Genomic DNA, 17,327 nt, shown 5'->3' with positions numbered 1-17,327 from the left:
TTTTGCCCTCATGTGTTTCTTTTTTACTTTTTTATATTTTTAATAAATCTTACAGTGACACCTTGTTTCCACGTGTCTTTACATTTTAAATGTCTGGAAACTTACAGTAGTGTGGTAACACAGCTCCTGGTTCCCTCAGCACCTCTCGTGTTTCCCGACATGGACGCCTCCCATTATTTATTCATAAGTCTCCCTCAGCAGGTGTCAGACTCCTGGACGTGAGTGTGAGAGCATAATAAAACACCAGAGCTGAACTGTGGGCGCTCGAATACAAGATACACATATGAGGCTGGTTAAAGGCTTGTGTTACACGGTGGCACCCAATCAGAAGAGTCCATGAGTCACACACTACAGGTGAGGGGGAGTTCAGGTGTGTGTCTCAAGGGTAGAGACGGGTAAACAAGAGCAGCTCTGGTCCAGGTCGCTCCATCACACTGACAACACACTCACTGATGATCTCGACAACGTCCAGCACGGCAGACATGGTCACACAAGGCAAACTTCAGATCAACGCTCTGGAGGAAGTAGAAGGTAAGAACTTCTTCTTATCAACTTTTTAAAAAGCGAATCTTACACCTGAGGGGGAAAATGCTGAGGATGATAAACCTTGTTAACGGGCCGTGAGGTGAGCTGGAACTCCAGGAATGTCCAGTAATCACAAATATTACAGAATATTATATATTGTAACATTATTATTATTATTGTAATTATAATGGTTATTATTATTATTAGCAAACCTACAGAGCTACAAATAGAAGGTGTAAACAGGTATCATGAAAATACAAACAGCTAAATAATTGAAACGGGGAAAAACCATAAATGTGAAAATAAAGCATTTAATAAATATGTTATACTTATTAATGCTTGATTGAGCGAATTGGCAATTTACAATACAATAAATATATTTAAAATAGTAAAATAAGTAAAATAGTTTCCATAGACTGAGTCCTGGAACAAAACTTGTGCATTATTCATGAGGCATTACAATGAATGGATTCCATTATTCTCCACATTGACAAATCATATCCAAGAAAAAGCAAAACACACATCCAGCGTTTTATGAACCTGATTCAGATCTATTATTATTTCACAAATGTGGATACCAAACATGTATGTTTCTGGTTGTGAGCCTAATGGGGAGAAGTTTGACAAAGAGAAAAGAAAATTCAACGTCTTTTTTGATCTATGTAACTGTGAATGTAAATGTAAAACAAATGTCATTGGATTTAAGTCTATAGACGTTTAGTTTTCTCTGTAGGTGATTTCTGAGGATGCTGTCAATAGTTCAGCATCTTTACGTAACAGCACATGACTCAGGTGACTGTGCAGCGGTGTGACTTCCCTCAGAGATTAATTAAACATGTGGATCCACCACCTCGCCGCCTGGTAGCATTGCATGTTTTGTGTCACCTTCAGTAAAAGGGTTCGTCCCACTGGACCATATTACCATTCTATAATGTGACTCTGAAATGACAACAACAAATCTGCACTACAGTCTGCAAAGTGCCGCGCGTCTCTGTACTCGAGGTTTTTTACGTGAATTCTGTTTCCTCTGCAGATAAAAGCTCAGGCAGACTGGGATGTTTCGGTTGGTTGTTGGTCATCATGTCAGGGCTCTTTGTAGCCGTCACCTTCCCACTCACATTATTTATGTGTGTTAAGGTAAAGTATTCTCCATAGGTTCTCCTTTATCTATGTGAAGCTCGTTTGGGAAAGAGAAATGTCATTATGTTATTTATTAAGGTTAATTTGTACAAATAACAAGTGATCCACAGGACCAGGATCATTTCATTACCTGTGTAATTCATCTGTGACTCTGACAGAATCTGAATCTATAGCAGTTTCTGTTTGTATAAGCAGTGTTGGGAAGGATACTTTCAAAACGTATTCCGTTACAGAATACAGAATACATGCCCAAAAATGTAATCTGTAACGTATTCCATTACATTAACTAATCTGAGTAACGTATTCTGAATACTTGGAATACTTCCGGTTTGTATTGCATTTTTTAAGTGTATGATTGCGGCGTTGTTATAGTCAGTGGAGCAGCAGCAGTTTAAACTCTCTCTCCGCCGATGCGGCGGGCCAGCTGGATATCCGGCTCCCATCCTCTCCCACCTCTGTGCCGGCCCCACCGGAGGCTGAAGGACCCCCCCCTGCGCCAAGGCTGCCTCGCGCCGTGCAGCGATCGTTTCGGCGTCGAGTCTATTTTTTTTTGCGCTTGACGCGAGCGTATCGCTCCAGGAAACACACTGAAAAATGATTTGAAACGATATTGATGACATATTTTATATGATATAAATGATAAAGTTTGCATCCCATAGTTTGTATTCCCCTTCTGGTGTCCTGGAGTTTTAATTTTACCAATTTTACCGATCACATTATTAAATGCCCCCCTCTGCCCATCCACTACAGACACACAAGCAGTCATAAAGATAAAAAGAGAGGGGGGCGGAGAATACGTAATTTACCCTCGACACCCGACATTGAACGGAGCAAACAGCGGAGAAGTTCTTGAAGATGGATGACATTAAATTGGGACGCTGTTACAGTTAATGTTGGAGCAACAAGTGACCATATGCTTTTATACTTCTGGATCAACGGGTGATATTATTAGCGCTGCCCGGCGCTTCAGCGTCCGGTGTGAACCCGGCGTGCCTCGCTGGCCTCCTGCAGAGCCATGACAGCAGAGCTCTGGGAGCGCAGGTCGGTCTTCTCTCACCAGGCGCTGGAAGGGCAGCTTGCGGATCAGCAGCTCCGTAGATTTCTGGTAGCGACGGAAGTCTCTCAGAGCTTCGGTCCCGGCCCCGAGCCGGTAGCGGTGAGGCTTCTTCACGCCGCCGGGGGAAGGTGCGCTCTTACGGCAGCCCTGGTCTCCAGCTGCTTCCTGGGGGTTTTGCCGCCGGTGGATTTACGAGAGAGTGAATAAACTCGAGAAGTACCGTCATGTAATCCACTGATTTCAACAATGTAACTGTATTCTGAATACCATCTATTTAATTTGTAACTGTAACGGAATACAGTTACTCATAATTTGTATTCTAAATACGTAACGCCGTTACATGTATTCCGTTACTCCCCAACACTGTGTATAAGACAGTGATTGTTTTTTTACTTTTCTGTTTATTAGTTAAACGTCCATGTGCAAATGGACCTCACATAAATTTCCAATAATGTTTTATGCCAATGATCCAATGAATCATGCACTGCAGCTGCTCTCTGAGAAAAAGAGTCACATTTAAACTACACTGAGATGATTATCATATTCCACGGGTCTAACATTTCAAGTAACACATTTGGATTTAGTTCACTTATGTGGCTGACTTTCACTGATTTGTTATTGGGGTTTGTGTGTTGTTTGTGTGACTGGTTGTGTTTCTAACATCCAGATAGTGAACGAGTATGAGCGAGCCGTCATCTTTAGACTCGGCCGGATCACAGACAGGAAACCCAAAGGTCCAGGTTCGTCATTTCATCTCTTGCAAATGTGCATTTACACATCTACAATCTTTTTGTACTTGCTTATACTCTTTTGATGCCTATGTGATAATGATTATGTAATTTAATGCCATCAAGCACTGAGCACCGATAGCATCAAGTTGACAAAGACAAACACAAAAAAAGCTTTTCTACTGAGAAATGTATTATTTCCTGATTCTGGAAAAGTGTGAACAACACTAATACCTGTGTTTCTCTCCAGGACTTTTCTTTGTTCTGCCGTGCACCGATAACTTTGTGAAAGTCGACCTGAGAACTGTGTCCTTTGACATCCCTCCACAAGAGGTAAGTTTGATTTTGTTCATCACGTAATATATATGAGTATGAATTTGTGTCTCTCACGTATCGTAGCTTGTCCACTGTTCCTGTCATTAATAAGAACCGTCTAACTACTCTTATTTTTTCTCCTTGTTCAGGTCTTGACCAAAGACTCAGTGACAGTGGCTGTGGACGGCGTTGTGTACTTCAGGATAAACTGCCCGATCTCATCTGTGGCCAATGTGTCCAACGCACACTCGTCCACGCGCCTGCTCGCACAAACCACCCTGAGGAACGCGCTCGGAACCAAGAACCTGGCCGAGCTGTTGGCCGACAGAGAGGGAATCTCTCTCAGCATGCAGGTGAGGAGGACCTGGGATTGTTTGTAAGGACCTGGAGGACGAGTGAGCGTGAGGAGATCTTTTTAAGGAAATAGTGTGGTCAAAATTTAGGTTTTTACTTTTAAAGGAGACAAAACAGAAAATCGTAACCCTGCATTCTAACAGTTTCGCTCAGTTGTGCTTGTGTATCTGTGCAAACACACTGCAGGAGGTTTTTAAAGTCCAATATTTACCTGACCTGGCTTCCTTACTTTCCTTAGAATTGCTTGTCTGCATTTTGACCACAAGCAATTAGGAGAAGAAAGTGTTTTTCGGGAAGGGGTAATAAATATTTGACAAATCCGCACAAAGACAAACTTTCTGTTGTTGACTTGAACACCTGAACAGATAAGAGACACTGAGCTCTGACTCTGCAAAAACGTGTCAGTTAACAGCTGGGTTGGGTGTTTATTCAGTCACTTTAGCTGCAGGACAACACGCTGACACTGACGTATGATTCTCTTATAGTTAGGATTAGTTATGGCAACCGTGTTAGCAAATGTTAGCCTCGTTACTCTTTTCTTAACCAAATAAAGAATGTATGAGGCCATATTCATTCTCGTTTTATCAATTTCTGGGTCTAAACCAACTGACAAAGTATTTGGATGTTTAATTTTTTGCAATTTTTTGTTCGGTCCCCTGGGTTTTTCAGAGATTGTTTCCGTTAAACAGTTTCCTCCCGTCCGAGAACAAACGCAGCACAAAACCAGATTAAGTCTAATTAACGGCTTTGAGGCTCTGCCGAGCTAACAACGGCTTCCTGACTGTGGTATTTGTTATTTAAATCGTCCTCTGCAGGAATCTCTGGATGAAGCCACTGATCGCTGGGGCATTAAGGTGGAGCGAGTGGAGATCAAGGACGTGAAGTTGCCTCAGCAGCTGCAGAGGGCCATGGCTGCAGAGGCCGAGGCCACCCGGGAGGCCCGAGCCAAGGTGAAGATTTCAGTTTGATTTCCCTCCTTCGAATTGTGAAAAACAATGAAAGCAGAGAGTAGAAGTGATGCCCGTGCGTCTGTGTTTCAGATCATCGCTGCAGAGGGAGAGATGAAGGCCTCCAGGGCTCTGAAAGAAGCCGCCCTGGTGATCTCCGAGGCTCCGTGTGCTCTCCAGCTGAGATACCTGCAGACGCTCAACTCCATCGCTGCAGAGAAGAACTCCACCATCATCTTCCCTCTGCCCATGGACATGATTCAGGGTTTCATGTCCAAGAGATGAATGTCTCTGCCTGCGAATTCTATAAGAGCCTCATTACTTATTAAACTGTTATGATGTTATTAGAGTTCTTAAAAGAACAAAGCTGAAATCTGCACTTCTACATCGTTTCTTATAGATTTTCTTTTTCTATTTTTACTAAGAAATAAAAGAGCTATGTATCATAATTATGTTTTATATCCACTACAAATCTCACTTTTGTTTTCTTATTGTGGTTTAATACTTAAATACAAAGTGCAACATATACAGTGTAGATGTTAGAGTCTCATCACTGACAACAATCATTTCACCAGCTAAGCTACAGGTGCAGTTCTGGAGGAGGACGGATAAATAAATAAATACATAAATAAATAAATAAATAAATATATGAAATGCACAAGAAATGTACAAAAAAAATAAAATCAGCTGAAATGCACAACAACCTTATAAAGACATGCTTTCATAAAAACTCATTCAGAGCGTTTTGGAAATACTGAATACAATCTTTACAACAGAAGTCCTGTAAACAATCAACAGAAGTAGCGACATCCCCACGTACAGTACACGGGATTTAAACTGTAAACAAAACCTCTCGTTTGAGTGCGGAAATAACATTCAGTAAATTAGCACAACGTCATGTCCATGGGACACAGAGGCGAGCGGTGCAATCTGAGCAGCTGACGGAGAGAAGCATCATTTCCACTTCCTGTCGTAGCACAGAGAAAAACCACCAGCGACAACCCACCTACAGCCAAAGTCTTATCAGAGCAGATTTTCCTATTTTATATTATGTCCGGGGATATGATTACTAAATCATGTTATTATCATTTGCAGCAATGTTTCTTCAAGGTAATTTTATATTTCCTGACTGCACTGTGGTCGTGTAAATCATTATATATATATTATTCCACATTCTGCAAAACAGACAGTGAACTGTGTGGTTATGTAAACATGAGCATTCAGGAAAAACAGCAAAAACTACAATAGTCCAATTACTGTAAAACAAATCAAAGTTATGGCAGTTGTTTCCCCTTTTGATGATTCATATTTCTCAACACCTGAGATTCTCTACAATGAGAAATGAGGTAACAGCTCGCAGCAAATTTAAGATTTTTTTCGTCCCTTGAAAGTAAATTGACGAAAATCAGGAGAAGAAACACGTCAGAGCCCGACTGATCTAATCGGATGGCTGATAAAAGTTGGTAGCATTTATTCTACATTATCTGCATTTATGTTTTATTTCACATCAATCCATTTGTTTACGATCAGTATTATTTTCAAGTTCAATATATTTGGTTGTAATTTGTTTTTAATTGTTTATCATAAAGTTTTTGGTCAAACTGTCAAAATGTCAGGCCTCACTTCCATTTCTTTATCATAAGAGTTTGATAACAACATCATAGGAGTCATTGATCATTTTTCTTTTTAAATATATAAATATAGACCAATATATCGGTATTGGAAAATGTTTACTCGCTAACTTCCATATCGGTCGGGCTCTTGTACACATGGAGAATGAAAGTCTGTGTTTTTCACATCACATTTGTTCCCAAGGTTTTTCTGCAGAAAAGAAACATTTAAAGAAAGAACAAGTGAATCAATGCAGCCCGATGAACAGAAGTGGGAATCACACGTGTTCAGGTAAATACTGTTTGATAAGAACTCAAATGTCGGCACCCTCCAAGGATGAATCTGAAGCCGTTACACATGATGGACGACTGTGTGAGTGATTCCGTCTTTGGCGATTTCTTATCCTGCTCTTTTGTTTTCACCCCTGTCCATTTATTTGTTTGTTTCTAAGCAGGATTACAGAAAAACTACAGATCAGATTTCCACAAAACTTGGTGGAAGGAGGAGACATGGGCCCAGAAAGAAGTTTTTGGATTTTGGCTTGGATCCAGGTACACTGTGATATACAGGATATATTTCCTAACTTCTCCTCGCTGCTTCCTGTCATTGCATTCCATCTTTGCGGGCGTACGTGTTTAATTGCATATCGGGCGGGAAGTGAGATCCGATCTGAGCCGACTGTTGGGCCTCGGTTTCATTTGACTTAATCCGGCTCCAGGTTCCAAGAGGTAACTTGTTTCACCTGTTCACTCTTCCGCTCCATTTCACACTGTCAGTGATCCAAACATAAAGTTCATGCTTTAAAAGAGACCAACACATATACATTATTTAAATAAATAAAAATCAATAACAAAGCTTAAATATTTTGGCAGATCAACGGACAATGATGAGTTGTTTTGTTGTCGTACATTTCAGGTCAGCGCTGATATCTGGTCGTTTAAGGAAAACATGGGACAGACGTTTGAGGTCGGACGGCTTGAGAGTCAGTCAGACAATCCTGATACATGAAAGCTTTGTCATGTCCCACAGAGGAATCCACTCTTAGTTTTGTGATTCCTCTCAAAGTGTTTCCCGTGCCGCTGCTGGTGGAAAGAGACCGGACAGGAAAGGCGCTTCTTGTGTTCACTGTTCTGCACTTTGGACGTTTGCTTTGTGCCGTACATCCATCATCCTGAGCGCTGGAGGAGAAGGTGGAGATTGCAGATGGAGGCGAACACATGGACATGAGGCACTGTGAGTCTGTTCCTGCTCTGACGTCTGCAATGATCCGATCTTTCATCCGCCGCAGTATCGCAGCGCGTTCTGCTTCGTGGGAGATTTGTGTGGAATAGAAAAAGAGGAGGCAAGAGGCTTGAGCTTTGATACAATTATTAAGTTCAAAGGTTAAAATTCCTGGGGTTTGTCTGTGGAAATGCATCACGAGGGTGAGAGGCCCTTTCCTTTAGCCAGAGGAACATTCTGCAAAGAGTGTGTAGAGGGTCATTGATGGTAGGAGTGTGGGCGGGCACCGGCGCCCGTTCCAGGGGGGGGTCGGTGGATGGGGGAGGAGCTGGGGGACATGCGAGGGCTGAGCTCTCCCGTCTGGAGACGCCACAGCAGCTCCTCGTTGTTACGACTCAGCCGCTTCTTCTCCTTGCTCTCCTTCTCCACGTTCACCTGCAGGTTGGCGTTATCCTCAGAGAGTTGTCTGAGGAAGAAGAGCGATGTGGGAAAGTTAACAATACGAAGAGTAAATACCAGGTTAGTAATTTCAAGGTCGTAATTATAATGCCTAAGTGTCCAAGAGATATATTTTCCTCACTGCTGTATTTGCCTGTAACTGCTCTTTATACAGAGACAATATAACTTTTGGTTCTGGACTTTAAGGCTAAACTTTACTGGTCAAATATAAGTTATACACCCAGAACTAGTAATACTTTCCTCCACAAGCCAATGCAGTTTCAGTCCACAGAAATTTGAAGAAATTCCCTGAATTGGCAGACTTGTGATATCATGTTCAAGAGGCCAAATTATTGAGTCTGTGTGAATGTGTGCACCAGATGTAACGAAATTCCCTGCGGGTGTTGGTGACATATCACGTTCATAAGAACATGAGGTCACTGTGACCTTAACCATTGACCTCAACCATCGATATCAAATCAGTTCATCTGAATGTTTGTACCAAATTTGAAGAGATTCCCTTGAGATGTTGAGATATTCAGTTCATTAGACGGACAACCTGAATGTACAATGGCCCTGTCCCCTGGCTGTCTCTGGTGCAGAAGCCTTAAAATCACAAGGTGACGTTGTAAACAGATTTTGAACTGACCTGGACACAACCAGGTTCTTGTCTATTCGTTCCTTCAGGTCTTCGTTCTGCTGCTGCAACACCTGCAGTCTCTCCTCCAGGTAAACATTCTTTTCAGCCTGCTCAAAAGCAAAGGACGGAGGGTGCACAACATTAAATTCTTCAAATGAAAAGAGAAATATGCTAAATATTGTGAGAAGGATACATTTGTCGTCAGAGTTATGTTTTTCATTTTAACCGTCTGGACTATAGCTACTGTAATTTGACCAACCAGACAAAAGCAGAAATTTGAAGCCTACTATTATCTCCAGCTCTGTAATCTTCAGGTCCTGCTGATGAATTTGTTGATTCTTCATCTCCAGAACGTCTTTGAGACTCTTCAGGTCCTCCTCAATGTGTTTGTAAGGAGCCAAAGCGTCCTGACAAGAGAAGACAACAACAGTGAGAGCGACCGTAAATTCTTTAAAACGTCTAGAATAACATCACATATTGTTCCTGTGAAGCATCACGGCGCCGTTACCACTATCTGCTCGTCTGTGCTCTTGCGGAGAGCTTCCTCAAAGCGCTTGGCTCGGTCCCTCAGGCTGCGATTCTGAAACGTCAGCGTGTCCACCTGATCCTGTTGAACACACCACATGTTGCCGTCACCAAACTGAAAATGTGTTCTGTTTAAACAGATAATCTGTTTTAAGGAGAGCTGTTGACCTGCAGCGACAGTCTGATCTTCTGAAAATCTTCATCCAGGGACTTCCTCTGCTGTTCATGGGCCATCTTCAGATCTAAGACAATAAATGACATGTCATCACCTCTCTGAACCTGTGAGTCAGCTGCAGGACAACAGCAGGTGTTCAGTTTGCTTCTTACTCTTCACGGTCCTGGCATGCTCCTCCTGCAGCGTGGTCAGCGTGTCGTTGTGAGCCGTCTCCATCTCCACCAGGGACGCCTCGTGGTTCTCACTCATCTCCTCAATCTGGGGCAAGATGTAGATATTTAAAGCAACACAAGTTTTTACAACTGCTGCTTCTGAGGTCGCCGGTTTCTTCTCTGTCAGATGGTCAACAACTGCATGTGTGTACGGGCAGGCTAAACGCACAACTCCTACTTACAACAGTGAATTATGCATCCCACCTGCAGGGGAACCCAGGTATAGAGAGCTGGAGGACACTGCACGTCCATCTGTAACCTACAGCCTGCTTCCCTTGGTACCAGGTGTCAATCACACTGTATCAACACCTCAACGCATACTGGGCATTTTTGCGATTTTTAGACGGGTCCATAAATAACAAAATGAACATCATGCTGTAATGAAAAAGGACTTAAAAACAGCAGTTGAGACTAGGGTTGCAAAGGGGCGGAAAGTTTCCATGGGAAGTTAAGGCTCGGGAATTTTGAAAAAAAAAAAAAAACTACGCAAATTAAACGCTGAGCAATAAAAACATCATTCAAAACTCTATTTTAAAGATGTATGGAATGCAGCACACACTGCACGTTGAATTTCAACCCTCCACTGTGCATTCTTCATCACATGCACAGATAATTCCCAGCATCCTGCACACTACAGCAGGGCTATTGAGGCCTGCTGTCTGCTAACTATTTATATCTCTGGCATTGCATTAGTGTTTTTTTTACAAACTTTTTTCTGATCTTATTCTACAGAACAATGCCACGTGCACTCTCTCATGTGTGGAGACATTTCACCCCATCCAATGTAGAAGGAAAGGCTGTGTACATTTGCAAATACTGTGCAAAGACCTATGTTAAGAATGACACAACGATGCAGAAGCATATAGTCAAGTGCCCAAAGTTTCCTCAGGGCTTAAATCAGCCTATAACAAAACAAAATGTTTATATTTATGTCTGTATATGACAAGGTAAATACAGTTAGTATACATTATCCACAAAATTTCCAGTTTATTCCCGTTAATTCCCGTTAATTCCCGTATATTCCCGTTAATTCCCATGGAAAGTTTCCAACTTGGAATATTCCCGGAATTTTGCAACCCTAGTTGAGACCATAAAGAGAAGTAGAATCATTTTAGACTTCTATAGAATCAATGGAGTCGCCCTCTGCTGGTCAGAAAACAGATTTCAGGCACTTCTGTATCTCCATCTTGTATCTTCTATGCACACACACTCACACACACACCTGCTCGTGCTGTTGGATCCGTAGGTCGTCCAGCTCATCCCGCTGTAAGGCCTTCAGGCTCCGGGCCTCGGCCAAGTGCTGCACCTTCAGCCGCTCCTCCAGCGCTCGCAGCTCCCTCTGCTGCTGAGCCCGCAATCCCTGCAGCTCCGCCTCGAAGCCACGCTCCACTTCCTCCTTCTCCCGCTGCAGTTGCTCCCAGTGTGCCACACTGAAAGCTGGAAATTAGGGTCAAACCAAAAAGAAGCAAAGACAAGTTAATTTAGCAGGTGTCATATCTGTTCTTTAATTTGAATGCCGTTGGGTAAAAACCCATTTCTGAGTTTTGCAGGCGTCAGTTTGTTGTAAAATTATAAATACAGCAAACTGAGCATCATTAGAACATGGTGTTTTTTCTTTCAGACTCCATCCAGCAGCAGACTGGATTCCCCGGGGGTCACTTATAGCAGTGTACTGTATAATACATATCATGCTGTGAGCAGGGAGTGACTCGCCGCCTTCTTCTCCTCCACTTACCCACTTCATCCCTGATTCTGGCAAGCTCCTGGGACAGTTCCCTCTCTTTCACAATGGCACGTTCACTCTGAAATGCAAACACATAAAAACCGTGAGCGCCTCTGAAGCGAGAGGATTTATTACACTGACAGTACAGCAGTGAACCTTGTGAGTGGAATCAATGTGACGGTTGTGGCACGAATTCAAACTGACACAGGAATAGAGGATTGGATTGAAATGACAATTTATGTGTACACAATCTAATGCAAATCTCTGCCCTTGTGAAGCTTAATAGATCAATTTAATCAAAGCTCCATGAAACATTAACTATGTATTTGTCGTGGTATCCATACAAATTGTGCATGGCCACTTGTTACAGGTATCATGTCTATAAATTAACACATCTCCCTGAGTTCAAATCTAAAAACTGACATTGTGATGACTGTTGATTAGAGAAGGGGTTTTCAACCGGGGGTCCGCGGCCCCCTGGTGGTCCGCGACGGCATTGCAGGGGGTCCGCAAAATTTGCTTTGATATTTCGACACATTTCCAGATTACTCTTGAATATCGCGAAAAATATATATAATAAGAAAAGTATAATATAAAGGTGCTGGTGATCATGAATTTAAACTTAAGTAGGCCTCAATTGTTTGTGTTATATTGTATGATTATCAGTTGTAGCCCCAGTTTATGTTGATTGTTATTGATCACCGTTACTTTAACATTTTCTCAACATGTCAGCTACATGTCTGTACATTTAAGTCATGAACGTTATATATTGATGTCATATGGTTCTGAGATGCAGTACAACTACAAACTGCATTTTAATTTTGTTTCAAAATCTTAAGCACTGAAAATCCACCGTTTTTGTTGTTTTTACACAGATTTTTCTAGATTTGTTTGAGGTTTTTAGGTAGATATAGATTTGTTTGAGGTTTTTAAATAAAACCAACATGTAAAACCAAATGTTAAAACTTCCTTCTATCCACATGCACACAGGCACACACACTAGGCACGCGCGCACGAAGGCACATCAGTGGGCTGCGGATTACTTTCTAGTCAGAATGGTGGTCCCTGGGACAAAACCAGTTGAAAACCCCTGGATTAGAGGACAGAAATTATGTTCCTGCTCCATTAACATTTATTTTATCTGCAGCTTCCTCCACGGAAATGTTGATCCAACACATGCAGCACGTAAATACTGTTATATAAAGCAGCCTGATTATCTTGTCATGTCTTGTAGAAGCTAATTTACGACCCGTTTGAACTATAGCCTGCCTGTGTAATGAGCGTTAACCACTAACCAAACTGCCCTTCTCTCAAACCAGCACTTTCAATGAGCTATTCACGCCGTCTCTCCTCCGAGATGCACCGACCTGTGATTGGCTGAGGCCACGACTCACTGATAAACAAGACAAATGAAAACGCTGTGTGTGATAAATGTTAACAAGATGCTGGACTAAAGGTCAGAGGTCACAGCTCTGGTCCCAGGACGATGTGTGTGTGGGGCTCCCAGTGAATCAGAGAACCGGCGTGACAGCAACATAATTATAGAAAGAAACGTCCTGCGTCACATTTGACATCAGTGTATAATTTTAATGTGGATCGTAAAAGCCAAGGGTCTTAATGGCCCCCGGGGGGGGGGGGGGCTTTCCAGCAGCACAGAGGAGTCAACGACTTCTTTACATCCAGTTTGATGAGGTCTCCACACTGAGCCTGATGTGGCATCACTCACAGAGGCAGACACCTCAGTGCGTTAAATGACTAATTGATCACTGGTTAAAACACACAGCAAGATGGCCGCGCACGCTGTGGCGAGGAGACGAGGCGCAGATCACCAAACGGCGTTTTTTGCGAGAAACGGCGAAGGGAGGAGAGAGACCGAGGGGAGCAGGTGAAATATGTATGAGACGGTTTGCAGTTACAGTTTGTCTCGGCGGCGAGTGATGTCATCTAAGAGGTTCTATGGTGCACGCAGTCGTCAGGGGACAGACGCCAGTGACCTCATTAGGGATGATGGAGGGTCAGCAGCCTTTTTTTTTTCCTTTCCCTCCTCACTCCTGAGCTCCGCCTCTGCTCCCACCCATCAATCCCCCCCGACTCTGATCCCCGGGGAGCCCCCCGTGGGCGAGTGTGACATGCATTCTGATTTCACTATTCATCCCTGCGCCCAGGCAACATCCTCCAACTCCAACCACTGATCCCATCATTGATTTCACTGTTGATTATATTTGTTGTTTGAGTTTGCAGCATGAGGAAAGAAAACCTAGCAAAGATGTAAAAAAGTAGAGGAGCATATCTCAGTTCAATCAAGCTGCACCAAATTGCACCAACTCATAGAAATCTGTTTTTCAAAATATGCCTGCTTGTTTTCATTCAAATATTCCCTGGAAAAAGAGAGAACATGTCCTGATTCTGAATCCTGGATCTGTCCCTTGAGCTGGATCTGCACCAAAATCTAATTGGTTCTTCCCTGGCCAAGTTTCAAGTGATCATCAGAGGGTTTTTACATAATCTTGCAGTTAAACAATTGCAAAGGGGTGAAAACATAACCTCCTTAACAAAGATAATCCTCACGTTTCAGAGGCTGGAAGCAGCTAAATAACAAACAACTACTGGATAATAACATATTTATATTCATCTCTTTACATCTTCTGACTAATCGCTTCAGCGCTGCAGAATTTACATGCATCTTTACAGTACGGCTGCTCAAAAACTGTAACGACTGTAATCAACTGCTTCTAAAGTCTGCACCCAAGCAAACAGTCCAGCTTCAGTGGGACCATCACCGAATCTATCTATCTATCTTGTATCAATCTATCAATCTATCTATCTATCTATCTATCTATCTATCTATCTATCTATCTATCTATCTATCTATCTATCTATCTATCTATCTATCTATCTATCTATCTATCTATTTTTTTTATCTATCTATCTATCTATCTATCTATCTATCTATCTATCTATCTATCTATCTATCTATCTATCTATCTATCTATCTATCTATCTATCTATAAATCCATCTATCTACAGACAAAATATCATATCTTGGCCAATAATTAAATATTTAATTTAATTTTCAGAAGCTGGAAGCAGCTAAATAACAAACAACTACTGGATAATAACATATTTATATTCATCTCTTTACATCTCCTGACTAATCGCTTCAGCGCTGCAGAATTTACATGCATCTTTACAGTACGGCTGCTCAAAAACTGTAACGACTGTAATCAACTGCTTCTGAAGTCTGCACCCAACGCAAACAGTCCAGCTTTAGTGGGACCAGCACATCCCTCCGCTGGGCCGGCACTGGTTTTGTTTTCATCCTGAGGAGACTCCAGTGAACGCACAGGAAGCTGCAGCTTGCACATGCACCAATGCTGCACAGGAAAAAACTGCACACGTGATTTCTGGTAGCTGAAAAAAACATTCCAGTTCGGTCGGGTAAACACGAGGACGAGAGTTTCTCCCGCACGATCCATCAAATGCAATCGATACGGAGAAAAGAGGAGAGGAATACAGCAGCTCGTTATGTAAGGTCCCTGCAAACTGTCAGAGGAAAGACAGAGCGACAGTGCGACCCGACAATCCGGCTTTGACTCAGCACAATCCTGCTCACATTCATCCTCTGGCCCGGCTCAAGCATAAAACATACATGAACACAGACAGTCAGCCCCCCCCCTCACCACCATTCACCATGCCAACACACACACATACTTAAAGGAATCCTCTGTGCCGCCTGCCTTTTTACCGTTTGGTCCGGACAGCGCAGAGGGAGGAGATGAAGCCGACAGCAGCAATGGCCCATAACAGGCAAGGAGACGGCAGCATCCCTGAGCCGGCTGCGTGCACGGGGGAGGCAGGAGAGGAAATACAGAGCGAGAGGAAGAGAGAGGGAGGGGAGGGGAGGGGACCCAGGCGAAGGATGGAGAGGGGAGGAGAGGAGGGGAAGACTGAAGCCTCACCTCGTTTCCTGGTTTGCGTTTATCACTGCGAGAACAAAGAGTCAGAGCCAGCCCAAGCCCGGCTCTCCCTGCCCCCCCCTGAAACCCCCGCCCTGTAGCATACTCACACCCACACACACACACACACACACACACACACACACACAGATACATGCATGTGAATGTGTGGTCTGATGCATCTTTGAGAAAGAAGACGGGGGAGGGAGATTATCAATAAGTGGCCAATTATCAGCTCTGATACTGAGCTCAGGGAAAACAGCTTAATGCATCAGACGTTTCAGAACATATCAAACCCCACAAACAGTAAATAGAAGATAAGGTATCCTGGATGGATCTGACTGGAGGAATAACGTCCAAAATAACTCAATTCAAACTATTTAAATGTTCTCATGCAAAAGAAAACCACTTTTCTCTGTTTCTGTGAATAGCATCGTGAACCAGACAGTGGGAAAAGAAAACAGAAATGGATGTGAAGTTACTGGGAAAAGATGTAACTGCTCAATAGAACAATTAATATATAAAACTATCTATCTTTCTATCTACCTATCTATCTATCTATCTATCTATCTATCTATCTATCTATCTATCTATCTATCTATCTATCTGTCTATCTGTCTATCTGTCTATCTGTCTATCTATCTATCTATCTATCTATCTATCTATCTATCTATCTATCTATCTATCTATCTATCTATCTATCTATCTATCTATCTATCTATCTATCTATCCATCTATCCATCTACAGCCAAAATATCATATCCTGGCCAATAATTAAATATTTAATTTAAAAATAGACAAGACATTATAACAGAACTAATATTTCAGGCCGGTTATTAGACTCAATGCTAATTTACTTAACAATCACGTAAATATAGCTACTTATTCAAAAGAACTGATTAAAAAACAAATTAGAAGACAAGGTGGAGTCATATCTAACAATAGATTCTATTTGCAGATATATCTCAGATATATATATTTTAAGATCTTCCAGCCATCAGACCTAATGTTCTGTGTTCGATCACTAAAAGCAGAGGCTGCTCTGATCTGATTAATCATCTCCCACTGGAGAGAGGAGGCTGTGGGTGTGGCCGGGGAGAAAGGGATGAAATGGAACAGAGGAGAGGACGAGGAATAAGCACTGGATCCATGCAGAACACATTCAGTCACACTGACTCTTCTGCAAGGTGAGTTTCACCATCCAGCTCAGTCACACATGTGTCCAGAGACTGTGCACTTTAATGTAGAAAAATCCAAACTACAGTAAACAAAACAACTGGGAAAGCTTGTGGAAATCGTTTGTATATTTCCTCACTGACAAAAACCTGCTGCTTCACACTGATTTCCAACGTATTCAAAGAGGAACAGAAGTCAGGTTGTAAAGCCTTTGTAGACAAACTGAAGCTGACAACAGAAGCCAGATGCTACAGGTGTCACTGGAGCTTGTGAAGACATCACACTTTGTAGTAAGATACTGAAGCCGGCTACAGGTGTTCTTGTGTTTTCAAAGCAGGAATGTGTTTTATCAGCAAAATGAATTAAGGGTGACATTAAATATGATCCGAGTCTTTCTCTTCTGTGAGTCTCATATAAAAACCAGCTTGCAGAGATAAGAACCTTGTTTGAGACAGACAGACAATATATCAAGTTGTGTTGTGAGACAATAATGCTTTTACGAGTAAGGAAGGAAAATTCATCCCTGCAGGACGTCTAACTTCGTCACGTCCGGAAATGTTTCTTTGTACATGTATTATGTATAT

General features: G+C 42.3%; 1 protein-coding gene across 1 annotated transcript; it reads left to right on the top strand.

Annotated features, from left to right (window-relative positions):
* Positions 1–452: 452 nt before the first annotated feature.
* stoml3a (stomatin (EPB72)-like 3a) lies at positions 453–5,351 on the top strand. The gene is made up of 7 exons (XM_061073523.1): positions 453–531; positions 1,559–1,662; positions 3,390–3,462; positions 3,701–3,783; positions 3,915–4,118; positions 4,935–5,069; positions 5,160–5,351. Exons 1-7 carry the CDS (start codon positions 453–455, stop codon positions 5,349–5,351), a joined length of 870 nt encoding a protein of 289 aa, XP_060929506.1.
* Positions 5,352–17,327: the final 11,976 nt, after the last annotated feature.

This window comes from Limanda limanda, chromosome 6, assembly GCF_963576545.1.
Source record: "Limanda limanda chromosome 6, fLimLim1.1, whole genome shotgun sequence".
Classification (NCBI taxonomy): domain Eukaryota; kingdom Metazoa; phylum Chordata; class Actinopteri; order Pleuronectiformes; family Pleuronectidae; genus Limanda; species Limanda limanda.
The sequence above is the reverse complement of the archived record's forward strand: the minus strand, read 5'-3'. Positions and strand labels throughout refer to the sequence as shown.

Excerpts from the sequence above, each read along its gene's own strand:
- stoml3a (XM_061073523.1), top strand. The coding sequence starts at position 453 with ATGATCTCGACAACGTCCAGCACGGCAGACATGGTCACACAAGGCAAA. Across the intron at positions 4,119-4,934 it reads GAATCTCTCTCAGCATGCAG|GAATCTCTGGATGAAGCCAC; the intron begins GTGAGGAGGACC and ends CGTCCTCTGCAG. Across the intron at positions 5,070-5,159 it reads CCCGGGAGGCCCGAGCCAAG|ATCATCGCTGCAGAGGGAGA; the intron begins GTGAAGATTTCA and ends TCTGTGTTTCAG.